The 17,666-nt window shown below is 48.0% G+C and overlaps 2 protein-coding genes across 2 annotated transcripts in view; one reads left to right on the top strand and one right to left on the bottom strand.

Moving 5' to 3' along the window:
• Positions 1-3,607, top strand: part of EDRF1 (erythroid differentiation regulatory factor 1) — a 42,498-nt gene extending 38,891 nt beyond the window's left edge. The window contains exon 23 of the mRNA XM_012655343.1: positions 2,773-3,607. Coding sequence (XP_012510797.1) covers positions 2,773-2,935 — 163 coding nt within the window. The 3' untranslated portion in view covers positions 2,936-3,607. The remainder of the gene's footprint in view (positions 1-2,772) is intronic.
• Positions 3,608-5,852: 2,245 nt separating this feature from the next.
• On the bottom strand, positions 5,853-13,896 carry MMP21 (matrix metallopeptidase 21). Its single transcript, XM_012655348.1, has 7 exons — positions 13,735-13,896; positions 12,186-12,714; positions 10,787-10,926; positions 10,365-10,506; positions 9,107-9,364; positions 6,615-6,787; positions 5,853-6,360 (listed from the first exon to the last, which is right to left on the bottom strand). Exons 1-7 carry the CDS (start codon positions 13,894-13,896, stop codon positions 6,061-6,063), a joined length of 1,704 nt encoding a protein of 567 aa, XP_012510802.1. The 3' UTR covers positions 5,853-6,060.
• Positions 13,897-17,666: the final 3,770 nt, after the last annotated feature.

Below are 17,666 nucleotides of genomic sequence, written 5' to 3'. Positions count from 1 at the left end.
AAAAAAAAAAAAAAAAAAATACAAACATAAAAGCAATACGGTATAACAACTATTTACATAGCATTTACATTGTGTTAGGTATCTATTATAAATAATCTAGAGATAATTTATACAGGAGGATATGCATAGATTACATGCAGATACTACATTTTATATCAGGGACTGAAGCAACCTCAGGTTTTGGTATCCTGGGGGTTCCTGGGCCAATCCGTGGATACTGAGGTACAACTGTATTAATAAGTTGAGTTTTTGTTTTGACTGCTGTTTTCCCCTTCTTCTCCAGAGCAAAAAAAAAAAAAATGGAATAAATAGGGCTTAATAATTAAAATCTTAATTTTCTTGCATTCCTATAAAATTGCAGTAGAATCTAAGAAAATTAAGATGCATTTAATTTGTTCAAAAATTTTTTTTCATTTTCAGAGTATGCAAGTACTTCATATGACAACCACATTGCAATTGTACTTCTAGAAATGTTAGTTTTGTTTGTTAGGTTGGGATTTTTTTTTCCTTTTTGGATTAAGAATTTATTTACTCATATACTGTATAATACTCATTGCCGTAGCAGATTTGGGCCTCTTGACACTTTGGTGGCTTTGGGGTGGTCAATATAATGGAAAACTATAAAAAGTAGAAGTAATCTCCGGAGATTCAGGAAGTTCTCTGCTGCATTGCTGAGAACAAATCCTTCAGATTTATGGGTTGTTCCCAGCCAGATATGTACATTTGATATTTGGTTAAGATTAGTGAAAAGGAAAATTAAAGAATGTAAGTTACCTTTGGTAAAAAGAAAACCCTATGAAATGATGGAGCCCTCTGAATAGGGGTCATAGTTCAATGAAACTATTGATGAGTGTAGATTAAGGAAGGGCATGATTTGTAGAAATTGGAAGATGAAAATTTATGATTCAGAAGTATGATCAGAACAAATTGAAGGGTTTAAAATACATGATTCTAGCAGCCATCAATTACCTTTAGGCACCCAACTAAAATGACAATGTGATATCATTGTCCATAGAAAATAATTCATATTTCAGACACTTTTTCTAATTGTTAAATGCTATTGCCTTGCTTACTGTCAAAGAGTAATTTAAATTTATTAAAGGTGTTGTGAATGTTAACTCTCTCCAGAAATAAAACAGCCAAGCTTAGGCCCAGATTGCAGGTAGTGAATGCATTTCGAACAATCAGTTTACTGTACTGTGGCTGGCATTGGGGGAATAGAGGAGGAGATTTGCGTGATAAAAGAAGGGAGGGGGAATAGGTCTCTGAACACAGGGCAGGTGGGTCCTGCAGAGGAGAAATGGAACCATGAAGGAAGGAAAGGGGGGTTCCTTACAGCCAGAGCCCTGAGCTGAGGGAGGAGAAAGCTGCGCTGCCTGGTGCTCGCTGGCGAGCCTAACTGGCGGGCACCTGGATGAGGGAGAGAATTTGCACACCAGAGAGGAAAAAGAGCGTAGCATTTGAAATTGGAAAGCATGACATTTTGATCTTGATCTGAATTATTGACCCTTCTGGGCCTTAGCTTTTACATCTACAAAATAAAAATGCTAGTCTTGCCTATGTGAGGGGACAGGGTTATTGTAAGGCTCAGGTGTGGTCATGTACACTATAAAGAGTCCTGGCATCATAGCTATTATCTGGTTGTATGAGCCAGGGGTCTGTGTTACATATGGTGAACTGCCACATACTGCCACGTAATTACTGGTCTTTTCCAGGAGTAACGTAAGTATAATAAGTTCATCCATCATAAGGGGTAAATATTTTCAGAACAAACTGTAAACTTAAACAGTTTTTTTTTTTTTTTCCCCCGAGAACAGAGTCTCACTGTGTTGCCTGGGCTAGAGTGCCGTGGCATCATCCTAGCTCACAGCAACCTCAAACTCCTGGGCTCAAGCGATCCTACTGCCTCAGCCTCCCGAGTAGCTGCGACTACAGGCATGCGCCACCATGCCCCGCTAAATTTTTTCTATATATTTTTAGCTGTCTGATTAATTTCTTTCTATTTTTAGTAGGGACGGGGTCTCGCTCTTGCTCAGGCTGGTCTCGAACTCCTGAGCTCAAACAATCCGCCCGCCTCGGCCTCCCAGAGAGCTAGGATTACAGGCGTGAGCCACCGTGCCCGGCCAACTTAAACAGTTTTTAGATGGAGTACTGTATAGTGCTCTTCAGCTGAGGGGCATTCTCGCACAGAAGGCGCACTGACACATTTAGAGTAAACTGAGGTGCAGCAGTTCCTGTCAGTCAGAAGTCTGTGCTTGAAGTCCAAGGGAGTTCCAGCTCTGCAGCCTGACAGCTGCTGCAGATGTGTACTTACTAGCACTGCGTGAGGCTCCCTCTGCCCTAGCTGGTCTCTGCTATATTTTCTTCCCGGCATGTTCATCTGACACTTCTGTTTCCTTAATTGTTTATTGTATGTCTTCCCCCAGAGCCCCCGCCCCCAACTCCTACCTCAGTAGAATGCAAATTCCACAAAGGCAGGGGCTTTTTTGGTCTGTTTTGTTGACTGCCAAGAGCAGTTCCTGGTACATAGTAGGCACTCAAATATTTATAAAAGGAATGGGCATTGGTTTTAATCGATGTATTGAAATAAATGTCTAAAAACAGGCCCATGGGCAGTAGGTATAAGAAGGTAGATGTGAAACAGGCAGTAATGGAACACCCGCTTCTCTGAAAAGTGACTCCTGGGCTATTCTTGTTGGTTTTTTTGGATCTCTGAACTATTGGTGGACATCGAAGTTCCCTTTAACTGTCTTTTTTTTTTTTTAACCCCAGCAGTAACATTGAAGAAGATGTAGTCCTCAAAAGCAACAAGCAAGTTTACTCCCAGCTTTTGAGAGGTACTGCAAACAAAAATGCAACTCTTCTGGAGAGAACGGAGATTATCATCCACCTGCTGGGCCAGCTTGCCCGCGGGGGCAGCAGCGCTGTTCAGTGACCCAAGCACAGGGCCGCCCGCGGACTCGCTGTCAGTGCCTTCTGAACACAGGAGCTGGTTTGTCCATTCGGTGCTTCATTCATTAAATACGAGAGAAATATCCATTTCAAACAGGTACAGCAGTGAAAACACAGAATTATCATTTCCTACAACAGATGAATTATGGTTGAGTTTTTTGTCTTCTTCATTTGAAGTGCTAAAATCAGAATCAAACTTAAACCTTCCAGCATTTATTTCTTTGGGAAGCATATAGTACCTCAATATCAATAGACTTGCTGTGATGCAATTACACTTGTAAATATTTTTGAAGTATGTTAAGCTACATGGGTTTAAGGTATGATTATTTTGGATAAGATGTTACTTTGTTCAAGAGAACTTTTATCCAAATGATTTTAAAGGTTCAAGTGGGTTAAAGAAACTTCCTGTACATCTACAATGTTTTCCTCTAAGTTGCACAGGAAAAAAGTGTGCCCTTCTTAAGCTTCGGTGCAGGAGTTTTCAAAGACGAACTGTTGTGCAATTCGCTGTATTTAATGCATGTTCCGAGGGGTTCACTTTCCTTTGACTTTATATGATGATCAGGAATAGGTACTACCCTTTTTTTTATTTTAAACTTGAAACTGTGAATAAGGTAAGAAAACTATTTTGAATAAATTATTTATTTAAAATGTCTTTGTATTTTTCCATTTTGCATTCTTCACATTGAGTTTTGATTCGAACTCAGTCTGATTAATAAACTTTACAAAGTAAAGCTCAAAACATTAAAAGTAAAATTCTGCCATTGACTGAGTTCTCACTAGAATATTTTACTTATTACTGGCTGCCGCTACGCGGCTCTTGTCCAGTTGCATACAAACATACTCTTTTTTTAATGCCTACAGTGTACAAGGCTGTATTTGTCCTTCATAATTAGTAACTCTCAATTTCAAGGGAAAAGCAGACAGACTCTAACAGGGTGGGGTGAGGTCTATGTGTGCCCCTGCTGCAGGCAGGTCTGCTGGCCTGGACTGGGGCAGGTGTGCTCGGGATGCTGCCATTGTGCAGGCCTCCCTGATGGCCAGCAGCCCCTCCTGCACACCAGGAACTGTCTGAAATAAACTGATTTTAAGCTGCATTTTCACAAACTGCTTTGTCTTACACAGATTTTCAGGTGTTTTCATTGACAATAAGTTAACATCCATCATAGCTTGACAGAATTCTCTCTTGCCATTTGTCTACTTCCTTGTTTATTTAGTTTGCATTGTCCTTGGGACAGATTTGCATCTGTTTGCAAAAATTAATCACTGAAGCATTTAAAATTTTGCTCAAATCATAGAAAGCAGTTGTATAAAATCAGTACTGTCTCATTTCAGGGCTGCTGTCATTCCGTTTCTGCTCGCAGCAAGTGCACACACAGGATAAAACTGTCTTTACTCTGCTAGTTCAACCTGGACACTTCCATTGATTGTATCATATTTTGGGTTAATGAATGAAAAAAGGATTTTCCTACTTAGTAGAAATGAGCTGGGGTTAGGGTATTAGAGTTGCTTATCTTATCTCCCAGCCCCTCTCCTTAGCTGAACAGCCTTTCAGTAAAGGGGAAAATTTGTTTTTAGGCAAGAAAATATAAATTCTCGCTATCTTCCTTTGTCAAAGCAAAAACATGGAAGATCCTACAGGGAAGAAAAATAAAACACATTTGAATTTGCTGATTTTAATTTAGATTAAAGCTTCTTAAAATACCTGTGTTTTAGCTGTTCTTTTAGAAGAAATGTAGTGTTTGTGGCCTTATCATTGAGGCTACTGAATCTTTTTTAGAATATTTCATTGCCCAAATTTTGCCCACATCGTTACATATGACATTGGGGTTTTTGTTTGGTTTTGTTTAGGTTAAGAGTTCATAGCTCTGGCTTGGGGCAGTGGCTCACACCTGTAGTCCTAGCAAGGGCAAGGCGGGAGGATTGCTTGAGGTAAGGAGTTCGAGACCAGCTTGAGCAAGAGTGAGACCCCCGTCTCTACTAAAAATAGAAAAATTATCTGAGTGTGGTGGCACAGGCCTATAGTCCCAGCTATTCGGGAGGCTGAGGCAGGAGAATTGCTTGAGCACAGGAGTTTGAGGTTGCTGTGCGCTAGGCTGACGCCATGGTACTCTAGCCCAGGTGACAGAGCTAGACTCCACCTCAGAGAAAAAAAAAAAAGAGTTAATAGCTCTATTATGTAAAAGTTAAAAGAACATAATGCCTATCCTAAATATAACTGACACTGGAAAAATAAAATTATCCAACTAGCTTCATATAGAGTGTTTACTGCTTTGCAGAGAGAAGAGAACACTAAATGAATAATAGCCAGAAAAACTGTTCTCTGCAGGACCATCTGGGATGCAGGTCTGTGCATTCAAACAAGAGGACACCTCTGGTGGCAGGGCTGGAGACCACCACAGGGACAGAAAGAAAGTGCAGAGGGCACTGGGCGGGAATGCGGAGATGGGGCCCAGGGCTGCCACTAGGTTTGACTTTTGGAAGGACACAACTAATGAAGTTCGGTTTCTTGGACAAGAAATGTGCACAGTAGTATCTGTCCTGCCACTCTGACAGAGTTGTGAAGATCAACAGACAAATATGTGTGAAAACCTTCTGTGCACTGTCAAGTATTAGAGAAATATCATTATGACAGGGATTTTGGAGTGTAGTTAATTTGAGTTCTGCGACCTGTCCCATTGACTCCCTCAGTAAAATCACCGCCATGTAGTGGAGAGCGGCATCTCCTTCCTTGATAACTCGCCCGTGGCTCTGGCTGCCTTCCCGATGCGCACGGTCGGGTGGTGCGGGCAGTGTTGGGGCGGCAGCAGAGCTCCCCAGAGAGCGGAAACAAAGACTGGGATCCCCCCAGATGCTCGCGTTTTAGTTGGTTTTTTTTAACCTTTCCTAAAAAATTAGTAAAATCGTTTGGTAAATTATTTTTTGCCTGAGCAATTGATTTTTAAATCAAGTACTTCTAAAGTTTCCAGTAAGGCTTTTTCTATTGGGTTTTAGCTTAGGGAGCTATATTCACTTCAGCTACTAAAAAACCGGTTTTCTTTGTAAAAGAAATCAGATTTTTTTCTCTTAGAAGAGAAATCCTGCGACTGCCTCCCGTTCTCTTTCTCATCACATGTTCAATGTGGAGATGTGGACATCACAAATGTCGAACCACTTCTCTGAAATAGGCTTTTTTGGAAATAAGCCATTAGTAGGAAGCCAGGAATTCTGTTGTTTGTCCTTATCATTAACTACTTTCCAGTATGCATTGTCTTTGAAAAAGAAAACGGAGTTGTATGTGTAGGAGTAGTAAGCTGAATCTATATTTCTGAAAGGGTGGTTTTGTGGTACTATTGCCGGAAAAACTTCAGTAATCTTCATTGGATAAGACTTAAGTACTTGATTTCTGTTGACATCAAATGCAAATACCTGCAAAGTAAATTAGACAGTAAGATGGGCTTTTCTGAACATGATCGATTTTTGTTATTTTAATATCACTGAGGTAAGTCTGACTTTGCACCAAATTCTTTAGACCTGACCTTCTTAATTTTCCATCTAAATGATCTGTCATTGCTGTTTTTAGCTCTGAAGTAATTGAGAACAGCATTGAACTAAGAACTTGTCTGACAAATCTTAGTCAAGGGTGACAGAAGCAGTGTTAGGCTGCAGAGCCTTCCACTTACCAAGGACTCCTTGAAGAAGTAAATTAACTGCTGCCTCCGGTCATAAAAGGCCGTGTCCAGGGGACTTGGGATGCCAGGAAATCCTTCTGAAATCAACTTGGGGTAGCTTTTTCCTTGTTCATCTTCTGCATACGCCTGATCCTTGTCACTGTCATATCTCCAGTATTGGTTTCCTGAGAGCCAACCAAAATATGTTCATGTGGCTTATTAATATTCAATAACAGGAAACATGACAAGAAGGACAGCTTTCAGTGTAGGTCTCAGCCAGTCATGTGTGCCGTCCAGCCATGATCCCAGGAGAAAGGGCTTCAGCATCTGAGTGAGGCCTCCACTCAAATTAATGATTTTCCCAGCTCTTGAATTACTTCTGGATTTGACCCCAGTGATGCATTTTTCTTACAGATCATTGCTACAGTTAGAATGCTGGTTCCCCTTCACAGTGAACCCCAGCCCATGAACGTCATCCTCTTGGCTCTCATCAAAAGCAAAAACAAAACAACAAAAATAATGGGATCTTTTTTTACCTTAAGTATCTTAGTTTTTTTTCTTCTTTCATTATAGTCTAAAGATCTTCCTTTTACATGTTAGTGGCCCATGGGTTGGAATCATTTTCCTGTCGTCATCGATGTGAACCCTCTTTTTACAGAAGAAATCATGATGCTTATTTTTGGATTATACCTTTTCTCAGTATTTTAGAATCATCTAATTCCACCACCACCTCCATTTTACAAATAAGGAAACTAGAATAAAGAATAGAAGTGACTCACCCAAGTTCAGACAGCCTAGGTCAAGCCAGGGACACAACCCAGGGCTCTCCAATTCCACCCAAGTGAGACTGTACCCACTGTCCTACGAAATAATATCTTGTAACTTTGCTCCATTTTGAGTCAAAGTTCAAATGCTAATTTCACACTCTGAAACAGTAGGGGGTTATTTTAGGCTTTTCTTATTAGTTCCTAATCCTGCATACTTGGCATGTTGCCGACACAATAGAATAAATCCACTGAGTTAGATACTTCTGTGTTCACAACTCAGAATACCTCGAGCAGTTACATTCCTTAGCAACCAAATATTTAATATATTTAGAAAAGTTGGCTATTGAGAACAATATGACATATGTCCAGTTAGACATGCAATTCACTCTAAGTGGAATTTTTTTTTAATTTAAAGTACTCATAGCAAATTAAATTTAAGACATTTTTAAAGCTCCAAGAATAAAATACAGCTGTACTTTAGCAGTTCCCCATGATGACCTAATTCTATAATTAAGATCGAGTGTTGCCAACATAAATTCTAGTTTGGGACTTCTTAAAGTCCTGAAAGATGTGCTTCCAACGCCGAAAGACCTGAACTGTAAAAGTCTGCCGGAAGGCAATTTCTTCATGTAACAGAATCAAAGTAATTCTTCCTTTGTGTGATGTGAAGGAAAATTAAGACCAGATTTATACATAGGATCCTTATGATAAAATTTGCATATAAAGTTCTTTGAGTTTGGCTCTTGCCTTGTCAACTTTTTGAGCAATTTAAAGCAATATGGTTCTATTACTAGGATTCAGGCAGGGAGAGTGTACACAACTTGTCTCTAGGTGAGAAAGGGGAAGGAAGTATCAGTGACCACAAAATCACGTTGTGATCAGACGTGTTTGGATTTGCAAAGGTAGCATGCGTATGTGAACTGGGTATGGAGGTCCTTGACCAGGCCTTTGGGAATAGGGAGAAGCAGCTTCAAGAAGCCCAGACCTGCTACCCTTTGTGCCTTCACCATGACCCTACCACCTCAACTTCTGCCTCCCAGCAAGACATTGACCTTCCCTGTTCAGAAACTGCCATTGATTCCTCCCTGTCTGCTCAGCGAAGTCCAGCCCCTGACCCTGCATCTGAGGCTCTCCATGGGTGAGCCAGCCGGTCTTTCCAGCCTGATCTCGTCCTGTGTTCGTCCCCTGCCACACCTCGAATCCACTGCTGCACAGACGTGTCTTTTTCATTCCCCGCTCTCAGGCACTGCCCCTGCAGCTTGTCCCTGACCACCCACCCTCTCTCACACCGTTCCAGGTGCCCTTTCCAGCGCCTTTGGCTCCCACCCAAGCCCTGACTCCTGGGAGGCCTGCACCCAATTCCAGGTGGCAGTGATCACCTTTTCTGCTTGGTCTGTCCCCTAAAAACACTTATATTGGTGGGCTTCCAAGGTTTGTGTGGTTTTTTCCTTCTCCAGAGCCAGATTAAAACTTCTGTAGAGCAGGGTCCTTTCTTACAGTTTTTTGGCAACCACCTCAGTGCCTAGCAAAATTCATTTGCTCCTTCATTCATTTGATAACTTGAGCAGCTTCTTAAAAACATCAGGAGATACAACCCAATCCCTGTGCTTATGGAACTTCCAGTCTGATGGAGCAGACAGAAATTAAGCAGGTAATTAGCAATAGATTCCTTGGTAAGGGCTCAAACATTTACTATTAATAATGTGTTAAATAGAACCATCCATGAAGCATCTTTACCTTTAAAAAAATAACGTTCATCTCTTCTCCATGTCCAGATGTGGACAAAAGCATCTACGTTTTGTGTTGGGATTCCATGCCAGCCGACGAGGATTTGGATAGGGTCCCCATAACGTGTCCTATTGTTTCGGTTTTCATAAAGCCAGTACCAGCTTTTGCGGAAGAAATACGTGCTAAACCTCACCATCGTTTCTCCGTATTGGTTTCTCTCTTTGCGAATCCAATCAAATGCAGTATCAAATGATCCTTCACATGAACCTTGAAAAAAGAAAAGAAAAATCCAGCTACTTGGCACATGGTGCAAAACCCAACTGCTCCACTTACATGTGTGACTTGAATAGAAACAATTGCAAAGCTTGAGTTTTCTATTAAAACACCTTAAAGCAAGACACTGTGGAAGATTGGAAGTGGGCTGGGCAGGGGGCTGGGGTCCCAGGCTGCCTACAGCAGTCCTGGCTTCTCACAGTGCTCCCAGTCACTCTCAGGTGTCTCCGTGTGGCTGCTAAGTCATTAGGGAGGACCACCCTAAGTATAGCTAGTTGACGCCTCCTTTGACAACCAGTTTGACATCATTAGTGGCAAGAAGTTTAATTCTGGGCATACATACGAGTGGGATTTCCACTGGAGGAAATAATTGCGTCCTGGCTTTTGTTGTTCTCCCAAGACTCTGAGTGCTGAGATCAGGAGGATGTGAGTGGAACACAAATGGGGACAGTCTCTGTTTAGGGACCTTTAAATGGAAAGGAGGACAGCGCTCCTTCCCTTGAGCATCTGTGCTAAATCACTAATCACTTTAATTAAATAATTAACTGCTAGTGCTTTATCCTGAACAATCAGGTAGAGATTAAAGTTTATCCTGGCAAGGCTAAGCTGCTCTTTGCCTTGGGATAACAGTCAGCTTCTTCCGGTGGCTTCTCTTATGGGGTGCCATGGCACCAGTGGCCTGCTCGTGTTTAGAGAACCACTGTGCTCGCCCCCTGGCAAGTGTATGTGACACGTGGGGGAGAGGACACAGGAGGGACTGTCCACGGGAGTGTGCTTTGTCTCCTACTGTGGCTACAGTCTGGGCAGGACCACTTTTAACTAAGAATTGCACCATCGAGCCAGATGGCAGCTATTCGTGGGTGACGTCGGAGTTGTACAACTTTTGTGCCCCTTGAGAACCAGGCTCCTGGTGAGGAGTGAGGGGGATCCTCGGCTTTGGAGAACTGAGCATCCGCTGTGAGCGCTGGGAATGGCCTCCCCAGGATGGTCTTACCGTACAGCCTTTGAATTGCTTTTCTGTCTGACCAGTCCAGCTCAAACACGGGCTCCTGGGGAGTATAATTTGGTTGCATTATGGATCCCGTCCTGTAGGTGTGAGGCAAGCCGAGGACATGGCCAATTTCATGCACGGCCACCTGGAAGAGAAACATGAACCATAGGTATGGGGCCAAGCCGGGGCAATCGAGTAGCCCTGGGACCGGTCCCCACATTACAGAGGGCAGGCCTGTTCTCCAGGAAGAGATGTGCTTGTTAAGGAGAAGGGGAACAATGGCAGGAACTGGGGAACCACAGATGGATGAATCTTCGTGGAGGACGTGGACGTGGACGCTCGATTGGAAAAGCTCTGGCCTTTTGGACTCCAGCCCCTGCTGCACTGCCCTTGTCTGTCAACGTGAGCAGCTCAGGACCACTGACCTTGAGAAGGCTGATGCCCATGTCACTGGTGGGAGGCGTGAAGTGTTCGTCATCATCAAAGTGAATGTCACCCAGGCGCCAGGCATGAGCAAACTCCTGTCCGCTCCCATCAAAAACCCAAGGACAGCCCAGGTGCCGGCCTGGTGAGGGGAGAGGGAGGTGGTCCAGGTGAACAAGGAGTGCCCATCACAGATTCATCACCTGCCGGGCACAGACATTGATAGGGTTCCATCCTCGAGGAGCTTGTCCCGTGGCAGACGCAGACATGGTGTCAACTGGCTTAACTCCTCAATGGGAGGAGTACAGCAGACACGGTTTATAAACAGTGTTTACAAAATCTAAAGACTGCTAGTGGCCGGGTGCAGTGGTTCATGCCTGCAATCCTAGCACTCTGGGAGGCCGAGGCGGAAGGATCGCTTGAGCTCAGGAGTTCAAGACCAGCCTGGGCAAGAGCAAGACCCCGTCTCTACTAAAAACAGAAAAATTAGCCGGGTGTAGTGTTTTGAGCCTGTAGTCCCAGCTACTTGGGAGGCTGAGGCAGGAGGATCACTTGAGCCCAGGAGTTTGAGGTTGCTGTGAGCTATGATGACACCACTGCACTGAAGCCAGGGCAACAGAGCAAGACTTTGTGTCAAAAAAAAGAAAAAAAGACTGCTGGAAACAGAGCTAGGTGCCAAGTGTTGCGGGAGCAGAGAGGAGAGGGACTGTTCTATTCTCCCAGCCAGGTGAGTGTGGGGTTGGGGGACAGAGGTGATGATTAAAAGGCTTGCGGGGAGATGAGCTCTGGACCCTAACCTCTGAGTAGGTCGTGAAGCAAAGGAGTTCAGCGTCCCCTACATTTGTATGGTTTTTCAACCAACCGTGTCCCTGTACTTATCACTCTGGGACGTTAACCCAGTGAGGCCAGCAAGACAGCTGTCAGCACCCCTAGTCGGCACTGGGGCTGCAGAGAAGCTAAGCCATTTGTCCACATCCACCTGGCAAGGAGGCAGTGGCGTCTGGGCCTGAACCCTGTGTCCCCTGACTCCGTCCTTCTCCCTGGGAGGAGGAGGAGGGTGGGTTGGCGTGGGTTAAGGTTGTAGGGGCAGCCCACATGGGCCTTGCACCCCCTGGGCTGCTCTCAAGGAGCAGAGGGCCTGGCCCTAACGTCCCTGTGTGGCTGGCCAGACTCTGTGCAGGGTGATGAGTCCCTCTTTTACAAAATGGCAACGTCCACGAAGGGGTCAATCTGCCCTGCCCCGAAGGTGTCACCCCAGAGCAAGCCCCAGAGGTAGGGGTTTGAGCCACCATTCTGCAGGGCACTTAGGTTGGGCAGAGGCCGAGGTGGCGTTTACCCATGGCCCAGTGGCTGGCTCTCAGGCCCCGGGAGGCAGGGGGAGCCAGCCTGCACCCTTCTCACCTCTCCCAAAACCCAGTTTTATGTCGACTGTGGCCCCAGGGGCAGTGAGATCCTCCCGGAAGTCCAGCGGCGTCACCTCGCTCCACATCCTGAAGGCCAGTCTGAAGATGTGCCTCTGCTCGTCCACGGAGAGCTGGCTGCTCAAGGCCTCGCCCACCAGCCTCCAGCTCAGGATCTTTTTGGAGAAGGCCCTGAGGGCCCCTCCATCCGGGGGCTCCTCCTGCTGCCGGCCTGGCCTGGGCAGCAGCATTTGCAGGAAGCGCTTGCGGCGGGCCCTGGGGTGCAGGCCTTGTGGGGGCGGCGGGGCGGCGGGGGGCAGCAGCCTCATGTCAGGGACTCCGCAGCGCGGCCTGTTCATGGCCGCCAGTGTGGCCGTGTCTAGCTCCCCGCTGGCCGGCAGTGCGTTCACTCGCTGGAACCTGCGCACAGCCTCGGCCAGGGCAGCGCCCTTGGTGGCCTCTGGTGGCCCTTCGGGGCTGGGAGCCCAGGTGGCCTGAGCCCCCGACCAGCCGTATCTGGACAAGAATCGCTGTGGGAGAGAAAAACACCCAAATTTGTGGGGCCGCCACCACCCCAGCCTGCGCGAGAGAGACGGAGGTCGGCTCCGCCTGTGGCCTGAGGGAGAGAACTGGGCAGGCCAGGTGGGTGCGGGGCCGGGAGGAGAGGGCTGTGGCTGCAGAATAGAGGTCGGGGTGGGGGGGACCCTGAGGAAGGCCATGTGTCACAGCCACGCGTCACAGCATGGAGGAGGCTATGGAGAGGCCTGGCCTGTGAGCTGGGTCTGAGGACCTGGGGGCTTCCCAGCCCACCGAGGCAGGGAGGCAGGGGCCATAGTGGTGTGACAGGGCAGCCCAGGCAGACCTGGGCCAGCTGTCCTCCCTCACTGCCCTCACCTCTGGGGCACCCTTGGGGCCAGGGATTAACCTAGGAAATGCCAACCATCCGCTTGCGGTGTATGGTGACCCCCAGGACCAGTGTCCAGGGCGAGTCCAAGGGCCTCATCCCATCCCCTCCCTGCCCACCAGGACTCTCCCCTGTTAGAGCCCTTGCCCAGGTCCTTCACCCAGAGCTGCAGCGAAGGTGACGGATGTCACCCGGGCAGCTCTGCTGAGGCGCTGGACCCTGCTGCATAGGGGGCCTCTGCAGGGGCCGTCCCCTTCTCCGAATCTTCAGAGACTGGCATGGTGGACAGCCATGGAATGCCATCGGAACAGTGACTTGGCTACTTACGATGTCACGTGCTTACATGTAGACAGGCACCTGACACGTGAGTCTGCAGTCCGTGTGCACGGGGCAGCACTGATCACTTACTGGAGGCCACCCTGGGGGGGCCGCCAGTTAACAGCAGGTTAAGCATCGATTCAGCGTCCGCTCCTGCAGGAACCACAGAAGCTCTCTCCCGCCCAGCCTGCCTGGCCCTTCTCAGCCTTTGCACAGCCCAGGCCTTTGCCGCCGTACCGTGGCCTGTGCATGTGTGTGCATGGGTGTGCATGGGTGTATGCATGTGAGTGTGCATGCAGCTGATGCTGTTCTTCCCCCGCTCTCCTACCTGAGCAGCGTGGAGGTCTGCGATGGGCTTGGCCTGGCGCAGGGGGGATGGCTCCAGGTCCGAGTGGTCCCGGCTGTGGAAGAGGGTCTCGGGCTGGGCAGGCCTGGGGCCAGCAAACCAGCAAAGCAGCAGAGTCGGACGGAAGATGGAGGCAGCGAGCATGGTGGGATGGGAACTCCTGCGCTCCCTGCCTGGCTTCGTCCCCGTCTCCCTCCGTAGGAGCAGGGCCGGGGCCAGCTTTTTAAGTGTTTCTCACCCAGCCCTGAAGTGTGCCCACTAGGAAGCCACACAGCAGGCCCCGGTGCTGCCTTTGAAGACCCCAGGACCACCTTTCTCGTGGGTGTGAGAACTCCTCTCCTTTCACCCCTTGTGTTTGCACAACCCTCGGGGAATTGCATCCCAAAGTTGCAAACGCCTGCGGAATCCATTTCCATGGAGATGGGCGCGTGGGTGAGTTTGCTGCCCACGTGAGCCCTGGAATTGCTACGGATTTCCACTGGCTCCGTTAGTGGAGGCACAAAACCTCGCCCCTGACAACCTGCACCTTGGAACCGGGCCCGAGCTAAAAGCCATGAACATTAGTTTGCTCATAGTTTGGGTCAATTTTCTTTTTCTTGGTGAACTGGGGTTTGGAGATTTTTAGTTTGTTGCTCAGATTTTGTTATCTTGTTTTTATTTTTTTTTCTTTATAAAAAGAATACCTAATCAGTCAATATTATAAATTTTAAAAGTACAGAAGATAAAGGGGAAATTATATGATTTAAAATGGTGGCTCAAACCTTGCTCTGGGGTAACACCTTCGGGACAATGCAGATTGACCCCTTCTGTGGATGTTGCCTTATTATAAAAGAGGGGCTCATCACCTTGCAGAGAGTCTGGCCAGCCACACAGGGACGTTAGGGCCAGGCTCTCTGCTCTGTAACATTTCTGTGAACGTTCTTGCAGATACAGATGTGTACACGCGTAGAGAATCGTGTATGTATGTAATTTCACATAAACCATATCTTCTCTATTCTATTACTTACAACTCAACAGAATGTCACGGGCACTGTTTGTGTTTCTGAGTGTATTTATCATTGTAATTAATGACTGCACGGTGTCCATTCCTTATGGGTCAGAGATTTTGTATAAGGATAAACTAGAATCACTTGAGTTCTAGGACATACCTCAGCCCACCCTGTCTCGCTTGGTTTCCAAGTCTTTCTGGGATCCTGAAGATAGAGCCTTCCCCCCTGGGCTTTTGAGCAGACCCAAGCTGATGGCCTCCAGACAGTGCAGACTGAGCGGGCCATAGCTGTCCGTGGGACTGACCACAGCAACGTGGCCAGAGCGATGTACACCATTTTCAGGCCTGAACTCTAAGACCTCCCTCTGATCCTCCATGATTTCTCTCCCCTCAACTCCTGCCAGCTGCAGAACATCTAGCAAGAAGTAGCCTGGGTCCCTGAGTGACCGTGTGGAATGCCACCCTCAAACGCTTGATCGATCTGTGAAATGAGCCAGGAATAAACCTTTACTGCATTGAGCCTGAGCCTGGGGCTAGGTAGGTGCAGCAGTTAGACAGCGGTGGCTAATACAAGCCCCCAGAGGCTGAGTCTGTCCCGAGTTGGATCGTTAACACTCTCCCCACTCCCTGAGACTTGCCTCCCGCAGAGGCCACAGGTGGCCCTTCACCCTCGCCCTGGAGGCTGTGCAGGTCCAGCGGCAGGACGTCCTCCCACCTCCAGGTCCCTCCACAGTCCCAGCTGACTGGGGTCCGAGTGGATGACTGATGCGCTGCTCTGGCCTCTGCGCTCCTGACGCTGGTCTGAAGCTTCTCAGCTGTGCTCCCTGTGAGCTGCCCATGGCCTGGCCTCGCCCGGCCCCGGCAGCCCCTGAACTGCAGCCTGTGCTCTGACCGGCATAAAAGATGGAGCCAGGCGTTCTCTAGTCTCTCCGCTCTGCTAGCTCTAGTCAAAAACTGCTTCTGAAAGTTAGATCTAAAAACCTGCATGACAGCTCTCCCTGATGGGGTAAGAGGATCCCTCTTAGGGACTGTTGTGGTTTGAATGTTTGTGTCCCTTAAGAATTCGTGTCGAAACTTAACCCCCAGTGCAACAGTAAGAGATGGGGCCTTGAGGAGGTGACTGAGTCCTCAGGGCTCTGCCGCCATGCGTGGATTAATGCCCTAATAAAAGAGGCCTCAGCGAGCACTCAGCCCTTTGCCCTCGGGTCCCTTCGGCCACGTGAGGACGCAGTGTTCAAGGTGTCATCCTGGAGGCAGAGACCAGGCCCTCGTCAGATGCCCAACCTTGATCTTGCACTCCCCAGCCTCCAGAACTGTGAGGAAATAAATTTCTATTGTTTATAAATCACTACTTATAAATATTCTTGGGTGTTTAGTTATAGCAGCACGCGGACTGAGACAGGGATCATAGGCTTGAGGAATTCATGACTGAAGGGTCTTGTTCCCTAAATTATTTTCTTGAACTCTGCTGTGCAGTTGGCCTCGTGCAGCGTGGGATGGTGGGACTTGGGGAAGTGTGCTTACCACTTGGACTGTTCGCTCTTCTCTGGGCGCGCTCTGTTCCTTGATCATTACCAAGCTTTGGAGGTACTAGCCGCCAAGGCTCAGAGTGCCTGCTCATTCCAGGGGAACTGGATTGCCCAAAATCAGTTGGGATTAGGAGGGAAGATGTCAGAGGAAGGCGTGTGGCCTGTGAGTACGATGTCTACAATGGGGGACCAGGGGCTCCTGGGCAAGCTGTTCCCAGCCTGAGCCGCCACCTCCCATCTCTGAGCCTGGGCAAGGGTTTGGCTGGAAGCTTCCAGAATCTCAAGCCATGAGATGCATGACCTAATTGTCAGTGGGAGAACTGAAAATTTTTTTCCTAAAACAGGCATCATTTACAAAATGGATTTGCATGTTCTCAGCATCGTCTGACAATAGCAATTGGAAACAGCCATTCCCATAGATCTTTAAGGCTGAGGTCCAGCGAGGGGTCAGTTCTGACTCTGAAGGTGAAGGCGGTTGGGATGCCCAGGTGTGGGGTGTAAGACCATTAGCCCCAGCGCAGCCCGTTACAGCTGCGCATCCCTGCCTGCGAGAGGGAGGACCCTTCCCAGCGTCTGTCCTTCTGCTTCTCTCTGCACTTTGCACTGTCGGCCCTTTTCATCCACAGGTAAACCTCCTTCCCCGCTTCTGGCCAGCTCAGGAGTCTAGGCCCCCTGGGGAGACTCACTGGTGTTTACACACGTAAGGATCTGTGTCTGGGTCCGTCCTTCCTCCACGGAAGGGTGCACATCCAGGTCACCTCCTGGCTGTGTGGGGACGGAGGCCACGTTCACTGCTGGCCTGCACGTCTCTGCCTAGGCACAGCGAAGGCTTTTGACCTCAAGGTGAAAATTCTCTTCCTCATCGGTGGCGGTGTCCTGATGGTGCTCTTGCTGGTAGCCGTCCTGCTGTGCCTCTACTGCAGAGTGTCCAAGGCGTTCCAGTGAGTCACATGGGCAAAGGGACTGACCCTCCTCAGATGGGATACCTGGGCTCTCTGCCTGAGCAGGTCCTTCCTGGCTGCTGTGCCCACAGCTGGGTGAGGGCAGGAAGAGCTTTGAAAAGGCAAAAGGCAGCAGAGTTAGAACCTTATTTTTTTTCCTTCTGGCTTGGGTTTGTGAGCTCATAGGTAGAATGTTCTCTGCCTGGGGCTGCGTGTCAGTGCTGCTGGGCTGTCACCGGACCTTGCTGAGCTTCCCACCTGGTATGTAAATCGGCACCTTGGCTGGGCCCTGCTCTGTCCTGGGCCCTGTAGACTGAAGACTGCGGGGCAGGCTGCCCGAGCGAGCCTCCGCCTCGTGCTCCTGCACAGGACGGGCTGGACTGACCTCCTCTTGCCTGAGCTGGGGGCTCTCAGGGTGCTCCCTGTCATTGCTGGTGACTTGGGGACAGTGAGGTG

This window comes from Propithecus coquereli, unplaced genomic scaffold (genome assembly GCF_000956105.1).
Source record: "Propithecus coquereli isolate 6110/MARCELLA unplaced genomic scaffold, Pcoq_1.0 Scaffold473, whole genome shotgun sequence".
Lineage (NCBI taxonomy): Eukaryota > Metazoa > Chordata > Mammalia > Primates > Indriidae > Propithecus > Propithecus coquereli.
The sequence above is the reverse complement of the archived record's forward strand: the minus strand, read 5'-3'. Positions and strand labels throughout refer to the sequence as shown.